Genomic DNA, 15347 nt, shown 5'->3' with positions numbered 1-15347 from the left:
CCAGAATTAGAAGCCAGTGACAACTATATTAGACAGTTAAATGTTGCTACATTGCAGTCGCTCCAAGAAAAGCTGCTCCTGTTTGTCATACAGAGCCCTTAAAACAGTGGCTTTGCTTTAGGTTTTCCACCAAGACAGAGGAATAATTTATTTTTTGTTTTCCTGCAATTCGAGCATGAAAAGGGACTATTAAATGACCCAGTCTGTCTATATGTTAGTTGCTATTAAATGTTGTCCATCCTCTGGAATCCAGGCCCGGAGGGAGGCCTGTTGGCTGTGTTTCTCCCAGATGAGTATTAGGTCCAGATTTGAAATGTCAAAGATGGGAAATCTACTTTGCTAAGGAGATTGTTCTGATAGTTAATGATGTTATTGTGAAAATCAGTGCCTCATTTCTAATACGACTTCTTAGGCTTCATCATCCACCTCCTTGTTTTTGTTACGTCTTTGCCTGTTAGTTTAAAGATTTTTCTAGTATTCTGTAACTTCTTTCTGGATAAGTAGTTGTGTATCATGATCAAGGAAATCAAATATTTGGGCTGGTTTGGCTGTGTTTTTAAACACACTAAGGAGGTTGAAATCTCTGAAACTATTTCTCTGAGGCTTTCCTGCACCATTTTCAATTTTCAAGCTATTTTAAAGGGCACTAGAACTGCATTTAATTATGTCTCACCGCTGTCCTTGTAAACCATCTTTTTATCCCATATAAGAACTTTACATACCTGGTTTACTGTGTATATTGAAAGTAACATGTTATTTATCAGCTGTAGTTGCTTCAGATGGAAAAGCTAAGAGTTAAAAGGCAGAAATTCAGTCTTCAGGCAAGTCACCTGTTCCACTTTTGAGTCACCTCCTTTTGCCAGCACTGTCTCACTCACACACAACAAACTAACTGAAGGTTTTAAGCTGAAATGGACAACAGTAGATTCCCAGCTTCCCCGATGATAAATTTGGAACCATGTCAGCAAGGGTCAGGAAGTGCAATTGAAAGTTGTTCTCTCTGGCCAACTTTGCAACTCCTGGTTCTCCGGCAAGCAGTGGACAAACTGGACCTGTGCTTTTATAGCTCATCACCATTTGTATGTTTTCTCAGATATGCTTTTCATTTCTCTTAAAGACCTTGTGTGTGATATTTTGGTTTGAGTATTAAATTCTGGCTTAAAAGAGCACATGCATGCTTTCCTTTTCCCTAAATAACAATTCATTGGTTTAAACTAATTCTACCCTTTAACTAATGTAAACTAAACATTTTACATTTTACTGTGTACCTCCTATCCCTTGTAATAAGTCTATCTGGTATTGGTGTAGTAACCCTGGAACCAATGAATGCTAAGACATTAAGTATCGTTTTACTTTAATCAATAACTTGCATTCTTTGGCATCAGATCTCAGTATTACACAGAATTTACAAAGTAATACCAAAATAAAATTTCTCTTACAATACCTTATTTCATATTTAGGAAGAGTCCTGAAAACCTTAACAGTCATTCAGAACAGCTCAAGGAGAAAGAAAAACAAGGTTTTTTCAGGGCAATAAAAAAGAAAAAGAAGAAATCTCAAAATGTAAGTATGCAGCATTTCTAATAGAAGAATTATTTTATTCATTTTGAATTATACCATTTTTATATGCTAGATTAGTACAGTACATTTGTATTATTTATGATTATGTGTATGTATACAATTGTCAAAGTCAAATTCTACTCCTGTTCAGGGTTGATTTTTTTACCTTTTCAAATATTTCTTCACTTACTAGCCCTGTGCACCATTGTTTGTATTCAGACCCTTTAAAAGCCAGTTTTGATGCAAGTATTAAGATGATGTTGCAACAGAGTCTTTTTCTGGATATGGTGATACCATTCCAAGAATAGTAAATTCATTGTTGTGTGTCCCCAGAGCTTGAATAGTTTCAGGCACTCATATAGAGAAAATGAGGTTGTTACAAATGAGAATTCTTCCCAGTCTTTCTCATGGAAGTGTCTTGGTAACAGCCTCTGTCTTGTTGCTGCATTCCATGACTGGAATAAGGATGCTGTGTCTCAACCATTTTTGTTTTATGTTTAGTTGAGGGAATGGATTGTGGCTTTTGTTATTCAGTATAAGTCTTTGGTGTCTCTCACGTTTTTACATTTTCATATAGCTTTTGGGAGGGAGAAAGGACTTTCTTTTATCAGAAAGTAGTGGTGTTCTAGCATTTCACAGAGTTTTATAATAAAGATATTCCCTAAGAACGGAAGCAACCTAAACATAATCTCATTCTTAAGTGACAGCTCTGGAAACAGTAAAACATTTAAAACTGTAATGTTCCTGTAAGTGTGAATGCAGTTATAGTTTTGAAGATTCTCAGAACTGAGTAAATCATGCTTACTCCTGGCAAAGGAGAGTGACTTAATGAAAATACTGTCAAGGAGTGAGGTGATACAACTCTGAGTGTTGGGCTTACCTGTTGAAAATTGGGAGAGAGGAATGATTTTTTTTTTTTTAATTTCTTTGCACTGTGTGGAACATGTGCATATGTATATTAACTAGAACTCAGAAATGTACCTCACCTTCCTGCTGGGTGAGATTTACAGCAATGGCATTTACCTCTCCTTTTGAACTTGTTCACCCTCATACCTCTGTGCAGCTCAAATATGATTATTTGTATTAAACAACTGAATTAAATGTTTAGAGTATAGCTCTGGGACTGTTTGATACCAAGATGTCCATGTAAGGATAACACACCTAAGGCTATTTGTTCCATTGATGCATTTTCAAGGGGATTAAAAAAAAAAAAATGCAAAAAGTATTGCTATGCTGTACTCTGGTTCCAGCCATTCAGACATGGTAGCAGACAACACTCCAAATATCTCAGCTGATAGATGGTGTATTGATTACCTCCACATTAAACTGTGTGAAGGAAATACATACTGGATTGTGTTGCCTCTCAAAATCTGGCCTTTTACAAAAACACCTGAATCCTTACTCCTGTTTCTTCTCAATCTTAAGGGAGGTAGAGAGGAACAAAGAGAGAGAAGGCAAAAAACTGTGTTTGGTACTTAGAGCTGGTATCTCACAGAAAGATGAATAAATTAGTGAAATAGTGTAATATAGTGATACAACTCTTTCATCCTCAGATGAAAACTTGCTGAGATCAACTTGAGTTTTGTATCAAACCAGAGCCAGAAAACCTCCATTCATTTCTATTTACAGCTTATTACCAGGACAGTATCTAAGCATAGACATAGCAACACTGGTGTGTGTACAAGTGTCTGGCTCAGACACTGCTTTGTTCTTCTTCATCTGTTAGTTGAAGACATCTACCTAACAAACATTGGGGGCAGCCTTTAGGATCTTCCAGCACAAAATAAAATTACTGCCTTCAATTCAGCACAAGATTTGGCATTAGTAGTAAAAGCTGTTCACATCACTGTAATATTAGCTCTTCAACTACACATATAATGTTTTCTATGAATTCCTATTAAAAGTATTAATAGAAAACTTGTGACTACCCAAGTTTTTTTTCTGAGACCTGCAATTCATGAAGAGTCCTAGAAGCATGAAATTCCAGTTATTTACTCATACACAGACTTTCAGCAAGAAATAACAACCTAGACCTGAGGACTGTCACAGAGCAAGAAAGCACATAATAGCTAGCTATGATTTCCTTCTGATATCCTTTGGCAAGTCTCATTCTGCTGGTGATCGTCATCACAGGAGTCGTAAAAGATACCTGAAATTGAATTGAAGACATCTTAGTAATGTCATTCTCAAAATATCTAATAGCCCAGAATTGATCCCAGTTCCTGACGCTTCTTCCTGCAGGTTGTTCCCATGAAGCATTCTCCCTGGAGTTCTCCAGGTGCAGTGCCTCGTGGGATAGCAACTGTTACTGCCTGTTACGGGAATTCTTTGAAATATTGTTTTTGCAGAGCTGTTCTTATCCATTCTCCTTTTCATTGTTTGAAGTGTTTTAGTAATTTAGCAAAAGGTGTTGAGGCTTGTTAGAATCACAGTTTTATGTCTTCTGCCACCAAAAATTTGGTAGCCATGAGGGGTGTGATGAGGGGTACTATCTTCAGAGGAGCCTGAGTTTTGCAGACTTTGGCACTTATTTCAAGCTATGAGTCTGAAGAAATTATCTGCTTTGGAAAAAACAGTTGCAGGTGAGCATTTCTCTTAGCAATGCTTTCATTTCTTTTTAATTTACTGAATTTGAAACAGGAAATTCTTCTGACCATAAAGTTCTTAAACATAATCTATGCTAATTATTGATTTTCATTAACTTGGATGGAATCTAGATGCTGAGAAAGTTGTTTGAAAGCTCTTGCTTTTGGTGGTACACTTGTCATTGTATTTAGTCCTATAATAATTCTATTGCATAATAAAGATTTCTTCTGATAGACAGGAAAATGCAAGGCACAGTGTATGTGTCCTATGGTTGTTTGCAGTAGACCCATTTATAATTTTAGTACTTTCTAGTTCTGTTTGTTCTTCATGAAGCCACTGGTAAGCTCTTTGGTTGTGTTCCAGAAATTAAAATAAAACAGCCAGTGTACTTGCATCTATACGTGAAGTTGCTAATGGTATATTTATGTTAGAACTGAAATAATTCATCTTGGAGCCTTTGCTCTTATTGCAAGTTAAAAATAGAATGCTCTTTTTTCCCCTGGAGTAACTATCAACTGCTCATTCTAAAACCAATTCCTAGTATTGTTAGTGTATCTTTATTTTCTTTATATAAAAATATGAAATATTATACTGCTTTATGTCATTATCAGAAATAAAAATGATTGCCAGGGTTACAGGATTTAATTCAAAGCTCAGTAAATTCAACAACAGCTACTAGTTATTTCCAAAAGCCTTTGAAGCAAACACATTCTGTATTCCTAATGAACATGCATTGAAGAATAGGTGTGCTGATATTTTTTTACATGCATTTCAATGCATTGAGTTCCTTGAATTTGTACCATAGGTTTTTTTCAATCATTATTGTATTTTCCAAAAGAAAATTATAGGCTTGATAACATGTATTGTCGAATCACAAAAAAAAAAAAAAAAGAATTAACATAGTAAGGGGCAGATAGATCTCTTGAATTGAAATACTGTGCATTTAGTTTTTGTGTCTTATATTGCAGACAGACTCAACCAACGGCGAGAATCCAAGCATCAAGAAATCCCTCTTTCCTCTTTTTAATTCAAAGAATAATTTAAAGCATAGTTCTTCTTTGAAAAAACTTCCTGTAGTCACTCTACCAATGGTATTAATTTTTAAGTACAGTAACACTGTAAAATGTTCCAGTAAATTTGTTTTACTGACTACAGCAGCATGTGGTTTATTTTCATGGTATCACTTCCTCTTCATGCCAGTTAAGTATCCTGGGCCAGTTCAATAAATTTAAGTAAAATTGGAAGTTTTGTTGAAACAGATTGTGCCAACTAAAATTTTTTTTACTATTTGATATAGTGAAAATGTAACATACACAGTTCCAGAGAGAATGAGCCTGGGAAGGAAGACTAGGGAAGGGAAATAGATGTGAAATTGTGTATGTTTAAAATTAAACCAAGTCAGTATGTTTCATTCAGGAAAAAAATTAACCTGGTTTGGTTTATAACTATATTGTAATTACATAATTTTATACCAACTACTCCTTTATATATAAGCTTAAATAAATCAAATGCTAACAATGGATTATGTGGAAAGAACTTTAGCTCATGTGTCTGTTGTAATTTTGTTTGTCCTGATTGTTCATGATAAAAGACAGCTTGCATTAAAAATAGATTATATTTTTACTGTCCTCTTTTTACTTAGAATTCTTGAAATGAGATAAAAAGCTACATGTAAGTTTTAAATTATCTTTCTGCCATAAAGTTTCAGCTGTTTCTTAATTTTTGCTTTAGTTTGAGATATTTGTGGAGGAGAAGAAATGTGGGAATAGAGAAAGTTTAGAGGGATTTTGGTCTGCTTCACTCCGGAGCAAATTTATAGAACTGATCCATGGTCTTAACTGCAGTATGGAATGCTTTTTAAATGAAGATGAGGCTCAACAATATTTTGTTTTTAATTTTATTTTTGAGGCCTTGTTTAACTGCTCTTTCTTACAGCAAATAACACTAACAGCATGTGAATGCTTTAAGGGCTAAGGGTAGAGCAAATCTGCATGATGTCCACAGCCACTTGCTCTTACTATGGGGAGAATTCTTGAGAGGTCACTGCAATTCTTCTGCAGTAATGGGCTTCACTTGTGTTCTGTAATTAACTGTGGGAAATTATTTACAGCTATTCTTAAGAAAATATTAGGAGACCAGTGTTTAATATTCTGTTGCAGATGCCTAACACTGAAGGTCAGGATCTCTTGGCATTACAGAAAGCCATTCATTCTTCCAATCACCAGAGCAGCAGGCAGAAGGATTGGCATCCTGAGAAGATGACAGAAATCCAGCCTCATGTAAGTGGCATTATCAGTTCCCTATATATTAATATTACTGATGTATCTTGACAGCTTTTTCTCTGGTGAATAGAAGAATTGCATTTGACATTGTTTCCCAGCTTCCTAATTCCTTGCTCACTAGATGTAAAAAATCATGTACCTGCAGTCCTGCATAATTTTTTTAAAATGTGGACATGAATGACAAGGAAAAGAGAGACTGAATATCCTTTTTCAGTCTTTGAGCCCTTCAAAGTATTGGTGGTGTTTTTGTATTATAGGCAAGGAGTGTTTCAGTGCACGTCTGTGGTAGCGATGCAGTTCTGTACAAAAGCCCTCAAGTCAGCTCTGTAAGGAGTGGTGAATCCTGAGAGTTGGCTGCTGCTCAGCAGTGTTTGATACTTGATGTGGACACCAAAGCATCAAGACCACGTTACAGTGTGGCTGGCACAGACTGCAGTTTCAGCAGGCTACATTTTCAAAGCATTGCACTGCACTAGTGCAGCTTCATTTTCTGCAGTGCTAAAACCAGCTCAGTGGGCAGTGTCTGGGAGGGAGTGTCAGTGCCATGCTCCACTGTTGTCACATTGGAAACTGGAAAAGAGGGTTTGTTGCAGCTGCAGTGTTTGAAGAAACAAGTTGCTCTGTGAGCTGTGGAATTTAATGAGACTGCTTTCTTACCACCCAGGCTCTTGATACCCATTTTCAGTAACCCTGAATCACCACTAACCTCCAACTTGCTCACCAGTGAAAGAAGCTGCAGGAGATCAGAGCTGCCTATCACCCAGCTGCCAGCACACAAAATATGTAACTTCTGAGTTCTGCCAGACCTTGTTTCAGTGCAGATGGTTACTAAAGACTCACTCTAACCCCTAATTTATGTTCACAACATTTTTAAGTAGTTGTATTTCTGAAATCTGTTCCTCATAAAATGTGGCTGAGGTTCGTAAGTTAATAGCAGAAGTGACAGATGGACAGCTAATGCAATTGTCTATGCCTGCATTTTCAAAGGAAACGAGGATAAAATAATTGATGGGACACATTCTTTTCTGAGGGAGAAAAGGTTCCATCTTTTCAGGTAGCTAATAGATCGGACTGTGATGAGAAGACACTTTCTCAGGTGTGTAGTCACATCTTGGGATGAAATATATCAAAACAATATGAACTAAAAGTGAAGAAGTCCTGTAAAGTTCAAGATGATCAGTTTAGGATAGGACAGCTTTTTTATGGGAGATCTGATATGATGGAGCTTTCCCGTGTGTCTTTCAGAGCCAGCCGTTAAAATCTCTTCGGAAGCTCTTACACCTCTCCTCAAACCATCCTGTCGCTGCTGAGCCCCGCTTCCAGCCCTTACCGAGCCAGCCAGCCAAAGCTTCTTTTCCTGAAGTGCGAATTCATCCCATGAGTCAAAGCTCCAGCAGCGGCAGCAGCAACGTGCGGCCGGAGCCCCAGCCCAAGAGCCGGCCAACGCTGCAGATCCCGAGCCAGCTGGAGCCCACCTGGCACGTGTCCCCGGTGAACAGGAGCGTGAGCGACGGGCCCCCCTACTCCGACCAGCTGCCTTCCAAGAGCGGACAGAACGGGCACACCTACAGCCGAACAAACCGGTCGCGAATGCCAAATCTGAACGATCTCAAAGAGACAGCCTTGTAATTGCACTGCAGCAAATAGACCAGTGTGGGTGGAGATCAGCATAGGGGAGCGGTGGTGGTTCTGGTGATGGTAAGACTGCATTTTCAGCTTTATAAAGGTGTGCAATATGTACATGTGGAGCTATGCTGTTCGGCACCACGAGAGAGTCAGGGATTATACAGGAGCAAAAGTGAAGCTATGAATTACCAGTCATCAGAAATGTCACTGGATGCCAGGCAGAGTGTGCCAGTCAGGGAGAAAAATGCATTGTCATTTTCTCTCATTTACATTCCAGCTTAGTGCACATCTCTGTCTGAAAGCTGGGAGACTTCTGGTATGTATTGGCACTTATAAGGGTGAAAACATTGTCTAGGCCTATGCCCTTACTACATTTTTTGCTGCCTAGTTAAAACAGTGGGGTTTATGTGATAAAAGTGTATCCCTGTTAAGGGTTTAAAGTTAAATTGTATGTCTTAAATTTGTTTTTTAAACTTCCATATTTGATAGGATTTGTAATATTTATTTATGATGACCTAATATCGTACTGTTATAATCATATCTTTTATGTTATAATGTAAAGTTATTTTGAGCTGTTTGAAACATTGTGAAGCAGTGCAACAGCTACAGTAGTTTCTATAAAAAACTAACAGTAACATTTATATATTGCATCAGGAGTATTTTATTCTATATATAAATATATATATAAATGGAAAATAACTGTCTGTTTTTTAAATATACTCATTTAAAAGAAAAGTATTGTTATGACACTATCTGCCATATTTTTTATACATTTGTGATATAAAGTGCAGTATTATACTTCTAATAAAAGGAAGTTGAATGTGGATATAAATGTGACTGTAACAGTATGAGTCTTGCTTGGCTACGAGAGCCCAGTATTACAGGCATTACTGGTAACGAACAAAAGACAGCATTTTATTCCAAGCTTTATTATGGGCTATTTTGTTGGAAGTATTGGCTAAATGTAAGAGACTGCAGAACTGTACAGTAATCTAAATGTGGTATGTTCTCCCCTGTGTCCATAGCTTTCCTAGTAATATTAATGGGATTTCTGCATCTGCATCAAGAGCACAGAGCCCCAATACCAAATTTTTGTTTCTTCTAAAGAGATGAAGTGCCCCATGACTACAAGCGAAAGCAGGTGCTCTTCCACTTAATAGCAGGGGTGAAAACCAAAGAAACACAGCATGAATTGCAAGTGAAATGCAAAGCTTCAACACTTAAGCATAGCATGGCACTGCAGATCATGATATAAGCTTTTATGCATATGTGTATTTTACATCTCTAGCAATCTATGAACTAATAAGATAAACACTGTATTAGAATTTAAACTACTCTTGCACTTTTTATTATATTTCAGGATGTATTTAAAGTTACAAATCTGATATTTGGATATTGAGGGAGAAGGTTGCCATGCAACTTGATTTCTCCTTAGGTCTTATTATCCAAATATTCCCATACCCAGTTCAGCTACCAGTCTCAGCAAAATACTAGATCTTGGGTTCCAGTCTCCTGTAGAACATAGTTAAAACTGCCTTTACCTTGGTGAATGTCAAGTGTAGAAAATACACACCCTGATTCCTCTGTTGCTACCAGTAAAGTAAATTAAAGGTGAGCCAGTAGGAGTCAAAATAGTTATGCCAGTCTAAACTTTGTGCAATAAGAGGAGAGCCAGGCCTGTAGTGTCAGAACAATACAATCTTTCCTTTTTAAACATTAGTTCTACTCCCTCATTACTCTGCAGCATAGTTTGTTTTCTAGATGCTGTCTTTGTAAGACACCTGTACTTGCAAATACACCGTTTTTTTCCAAAAAGAGATTAACCTGAATGTAAACTGGATGATTTAGCCATAGATGTAGTTAACAGAAGCAGCCAGGCAGTAGAAGCTGAACTTCCAACTTGGATAACAATGCAAACTGGACAGGCTGTTGAGTACCTCTTGAGTCATACCAAAGTTCTAACAAAAGCAAATTCGGCACCACTACTGTAAAAATTGTTGTCAGAAAGAACAATATGGAAGGATGCTATATCAGTTTTGTCCAGGACTAAAAATAAGTCTACTAAATTTGAAAAATTACAAAACAGGAATTTTTCCTTTTTCAATTGCCTGCAAGAAATGTGCATGTGATTTTTCTATAGATAGATATGATACATAATATTTCTCTATATATGATATATACTGTATTGATATATCATATATATAGCATATATAATAGAAATGAAAGGGTATTCAGTTTTTTTCTAAGTTCAGTGGGCATCCAGGAAAGATATTGTGATATTTACTTGTTGTCACTGTCAGAATTTAGCAGCTTATTTTAGAAGTCTGTTAGATTCATTGCTTGGTCACAGCTACATAAGCCCTGTTAGCCCTGCTTTGAAATCCCTCACAAAAGCACTGCCTGAGAGAGTGGGGCTCTACGCAGTGCAGTTTGAATGTATCTTTTAGGGCAACAGAGCTGACGAAGGGCCTGGGGCACAAGACTTTCAAGAGTGGCTGAGGGAGCTGGGGGTGTTTAGTCTGGAAAAAAGAATCTCAGGAGGGACCTCATTGCTCTCTACAGCCACCTGAAAAGAGGGTGTAGCCAGGTGGGGGTCAGCCTCTTCTCCCGTGTCTCAAGTGAAAGGATGAGAGGAAATGACCTTCTGTTGTGCCAGGAGAGGTTCAAATTAGATATTAGGGAACAAAAAAGATCACTGAAAGAGGGTCCAGGCATTGGAGTGAGTAGTCCAGGGATATGGTGCAGTCACCAGCTCTGGAAGTGTTTGAGAGGCATCTGGATGTGGCACTTGGGTATATGGTTTAGGGATGACTGGGGTGATTGATGGTTAGACTGGATGATCCTGAAGGTTTCTTCCAACCTTGATGATTCTGCATTCAGTCTCACAGGGAATGTTCAGTCTAGACTCTTCTGTGCTTCGTGGATATGTGTCCCTTTGCCTCTGCAAGGCTTTTAGCTTGCTGGTAAGATCTTTATGCTGGGGATAATGATACTGGGCTATATGTGGTTGTTATGATTTCTAGCAAGGAAAAATGTTTCTAAAGGATTTTTTTTCTCCGTACCCATTAAGTTAAATCAGGGTGATCCCTGACTGTACATATAGCTGTTTAAAGTAGTTAGCAAATCTTCAAAGGTGACCCAAGGAATGTTTGAGTATTTGGTGGCCCATATTTACAGAAACTTGTTTCTACTTCATACTGCATTTTCATCTTGAATTCAACAAACTGTGGTAGCTTTCAGTTGAATACTAAATTGTGTTGAATGTATGTAGTATTTTCTTTCTTCTGTTGGAAAGAAATTCCAGCAGCTTGGCCAGCTGGTGCTGGGATGAATTGTGTATTTTAACTTGGTCTAGCTTCCCAATATTTAGAATATGGCTAATGTAATTTTGTCGAGGTTTTCAAAAGAGTCTTAATATAGTGACTGAGATTTTCTGACTTTAAATAAAGAGGAAGAGAATTACAGAGCAAACTATTTTGTAAATGTGAGCTTTCCTTTTCACTGGTCTGTGAGTCCTGTACTACATGCTCTATAGATTTATTTAGTATAAAGGATCCTTGTTAAACTGCATTTTATTCTTTGGCAATCTTTTGCCTTTTGGCATCACTGATGATGTGAATAAAAAAGAAACTAAGTTTCAGAAATTAGTTGTAGTAATTTCGCAGAACTCAAACTGCCTAAACTTGTCTTTATGCTTTTGTTGTAGCTCTTGAGATCTTTTTAACTGAAGAAAAAAGCACCTTAAGTTCATCCTAACTGAAATTATATAAGTGTCTAAGCTGTCGTTTTAAACTGCCATGTAAATGTATTAATCTAGAACACCTATTTTCAACAGACCTGGCCACAGAGAGCAGTCCCTTTGACCCATTTAACACTTTTTGCTCCATTTATTGCAGTCCAAGCTTCGTTGCCTGTCTGAGAGGTTGCCAGGAGAGCACTGGGCAGAGTTCTTGGCAGGAAGTCAGTGATCCCAGATTTGTCTCTTAGAACATTTCCCAAGCACCACTTGTTCTTTTAGATCAATATTAAAGCAGGCTTCAAACTTCCAAGTGCATGAGGCATCCTCAGGTCGTCATTTGGTTTGTCGCCTTTCTCTCTGTCACACCTACTTGTTTCTGGGACCAAGACTGGAGTGACTCTTCAGGAAGCAGTGGCCTGTGGTAGGCTCTTTACCCTCCTTGTCATTGCGGCTAGATCTCTTCAGAGATGAATCTCACTTGTTTAAAAAGCTACATACCAACCTTTTCTTTTTTTCTTCAAAAGCTGATGAGGTCTTAGCTGAGTAGACTCCTGGGTTCACCAAGAAAAAGCTTTGCACTATCAGCAGTTCTGTAGACCTCCCTATAAGAACACAAGGAACCTATGGGATCACAGATTATACAGCTCTGAAAGCACTGTTGTAATCTAGGTAGCTAAGGAAAGACATAGCCACTTTAAAGAGGAGCTGTGCTCTAGAAGTATTGGGGGTTTTATTCATTTTCATTTCTCTTTTGTCTTGTAATGATTTGGTAGTGAGACATGCTTCAAAATACTTGCATGTAATTAATTCTATATGTGTTGATCACTGTCAGAGTAGAGCTGGGAGAATATCTGCATCCCAGTCATACAGAGTATGAAAAGGATAGCTATATATGATATACTGCAAATTGTGGGGTGGCAATGAATGTTTATTTTTTCCATTCCAGCTAGCATATATAGTACATCTATTAATGGGGTAATATCACAAACCATGCATCTAGGCTGTTGTTCATGTTAGTAGGCCCACCATTTGAAATAGGAGTGCCACAGAAGATGGTTGGAAAGGTGATGTGCCCTATGTAACTATTCTTGAATAACCTTCAAATCAAGACACTATTTAAGAACAGGTGCCTTTCCCTACACAGCTCTTTCTAATTGTATCATGATATTAACCATTCATTAACTGGGTTTGTAGTGATGAGGAAAAAAGCCATTTAACTTCTGGCCTTTTTTTTAAGGGGAGTGATTTGAGTAAACCCTTTAAATATAACAAAGCTTGGAAGTTCTAGATGTTGGCACCTTTTTCAAATGGTCAAGCAGCAGCAGTGCATCAGTGCTCAGGCTCATCAGGCGAGTGAAGGCTTGTGCTATACTGAATGTTGTACTGAAACAGAAGATTCCTCATTTTGCAATCACGAAGAAAATTTCATAAAAATTAGCAAAGCAGATTTTATAGGAGATCCTCTTTCAATTGTAAAAAAAAAGCTGTGTTAGATCATCTGTTCTCTCGGTGGAGTGTCTTAACAACTGCCACATGAGACAGCGTAGTTAAATCTGATGAATTAGGTCTGAATTTTACTTGTTCCGAGTTCTGCTTGGATACAGATTTGTGGCTTTGTGGACAGCCAATTGATGCAAAAGCTGAGGTTTAACCTACTCAGTGGGAGACGCATGTGAAGTGTGAGAGGACTGGCACCACTATGTTTGGATGTTTTATTCCACCAAATCAGATTGCTTCTCAGGCTCTTTTAGAGCATAACAAAATATGCAGCTGGACAAAAGTGACTCTTGAAACATGGCCCAAGAGCCTGAACATGGAATTTGTGTCCTAGCCTAAGAATGACTACACATCTCTTGTCTTCTCTGCAAGTCAATCTACCTCCTCTCTCTTGCAGAATGTGGCTTAGGTTGGGTTTGTTTATTCTGAGCTTATTAGTGACTCCAAATTTGAAGAGACATCTAAAAAATTCTTCCTCTACGTACTGTTAGCAACCATGTAATAAAATATTGTTGGGCCTTCATCTGAAATACTTTGAAACCTTGAAGCCATCTGAGCTCTCCTTCTAGAATCCCAGTGCCATCCTTTGCACTGCTTTGCAGTCTTCCCTTGGCCTTCCCCTTGTGGTTCTCTAATATTACAGTTGCCTTGTTATTTGTTGTTTCTCTAGTGCAGATTTTCAGGGAGTTAGAGGCCTTATCTACTACTCCACCCTATTTGCTGTTTTACTCAAACAGCTATCCTTAGACTTGCTCAGGATTTCCTTCATTTTAATTTTCCATTTCATCTGGGTGAGATACCGTACCTCATTGTGCCCCCATCAAAACATGCTGCCTACCAGGCTTTTCATTCCACCAGGTCTCTGTTTTCACAGGGCATTGTTTCTCTGGATCCGTTCTGAGAAATGCAAGGTGGCATCTTAATTGTACAGGTGTAGAAACGCATTGTGAAGTAGCTGCTGTCGTAGAGCTTTCCATTAGCATAAAAATAAAGCATGTTCACAGCACAAGGTGGAAGCTGCTGTTCAATTTTCCTATAGGATATGAACCTCTTGGTGCAAACTCCTGACATGTAAATCCAGTGGCAGAGCTTTTAATTTTTAGTTACAAGGCAAAACTTAAAGCATAGGGAACTGCCTTGACTTTGCTTTCTCTTTTTTTTTTTTTTTTTTGCTAGTGCACATCTTAGGCTTGTACTACTGAAGGATATGACTGATTTAAAGAAGTAACTTCATATTTGGGTTATATGGAACAATAAGCTAAAATCTTCCCAGAAACTATGATTTTGTTGGAAATTCTATGCAGGCATTTTAAAATCTGGTTAATCTGATCAGGAATTCCAGGACTGCTTAGGTCTCCACTGTGGAATGTTTAGTTTTAAATTCATGTCATATGGAAGAAAGAAGGAAAAATTGAGTTTAGGAATTTTTATTTTTTTTTTCACTATCTGCCAGTACAGATTAACAGGCTGGGGAGACAGCTTTCAAAACTTCTAAATTTATGGATAAGATTCCCTGATGTTTTTTAACAGCTACTACAAATCTAAAGCGCACAAACTTTAAATCTACCGTGCTTTCTGTTGTAGAAAGGATATGTTGTGGTGTTAGCCTTTTTAATCCTGGAATACAAATTGATTTTAAAATGTGTTGAATATTTAAGGATGACTTCATGCAAGTTAATAAACCATTTGTAAAGTGTTTGTATACAACCCTTTGTATCATGTTGTTGGTACACCTTACCAAATTTTTTTTGAGCATGTATTCCATTCTTTACTTCTGTACAATTTCTATTGTTGCTGTAAATATTCTAAAAGAGAGAAAAAAAAAAATCCTGTGGTAACCTTAATTATCAGCATGGAAATCGTTAATTTTTACTGAGCACAATGTATTTTTGAATGGGCCTTCCAAAATATGTCTTTAATAAAAATGCAGATTTTGCACTAGAACACCGGCATTGTTCAACAGCTGATCTTATTCCTGACACGTCTCTGTCTCTTCCAGAGCACCTCTCCCTACATGAGTGTGGCTCAGTTGAGTGGAGCAGACCAGAGCCAGGACT

The 15347-nt window shown here is 37.7% G+C and overlaps 1 protein-coding gene across 5 annotated transcripts in view; it reads left to right on the top strand.

Annotated features, from left to right (window-relative positions):
- CDKL5 (cyclin dependent kinase like 5) overlaps positions 1 to 14997 on the top strand; it is a 157814-nt gene extending 142817 nt beyond the window's left edge. For 4 of the 5 annotated variants that reach the window (XM_086879979.1, XM_086879978.1, XM_086879981.1 and 1 more), the window contains 4 exons: positions 1461 to 1563; positions 5115 to 5237; positions 6306 to 6425; positions 7674 to 14997. In XM_086879979.1, coding sequence (XP_086736105.1) covers positions 1461 to 1563; positions 5115 to 5237; positions 6306 to 6425; positions 7674 to 8057 — 730 coding nt within the window. In that variant the 3' untranslated portion in view covers positions 8058 to 14997. The remainder of the gene's footprint in view (positions 1 to 1460; positions 1564 to 5114; positions 5238 to 6305; positions 6426 to 7673) is intronic. The other variant, XM_086879982.1, reaches the window with a different exon arrangement.
- Positions 14998 to 15347: the final 350 nt, after the last annotated feature.

The sequence above is a fragment of the Cyanistes caeruleus genome, chromosome 3, assembly GCF_971803275.1.
Source record: "Cyanistes caeruleus chromosome 3, bCyaCae1.hap1.1, whole genome shotgun sequence".
Taxonomy (NCBI): domain Eukaryota; kingdom Metazoa; phylum Chordata; class Aves; order Passeriformes; family Paridae; genus Cyanistes; species Cyanistes caeruleus.
The sequence above is the reverse complement of the archived record's forward strand: the minus strand, read 5'-3'. Positions and strand labels throughout refer to the sequence as shown.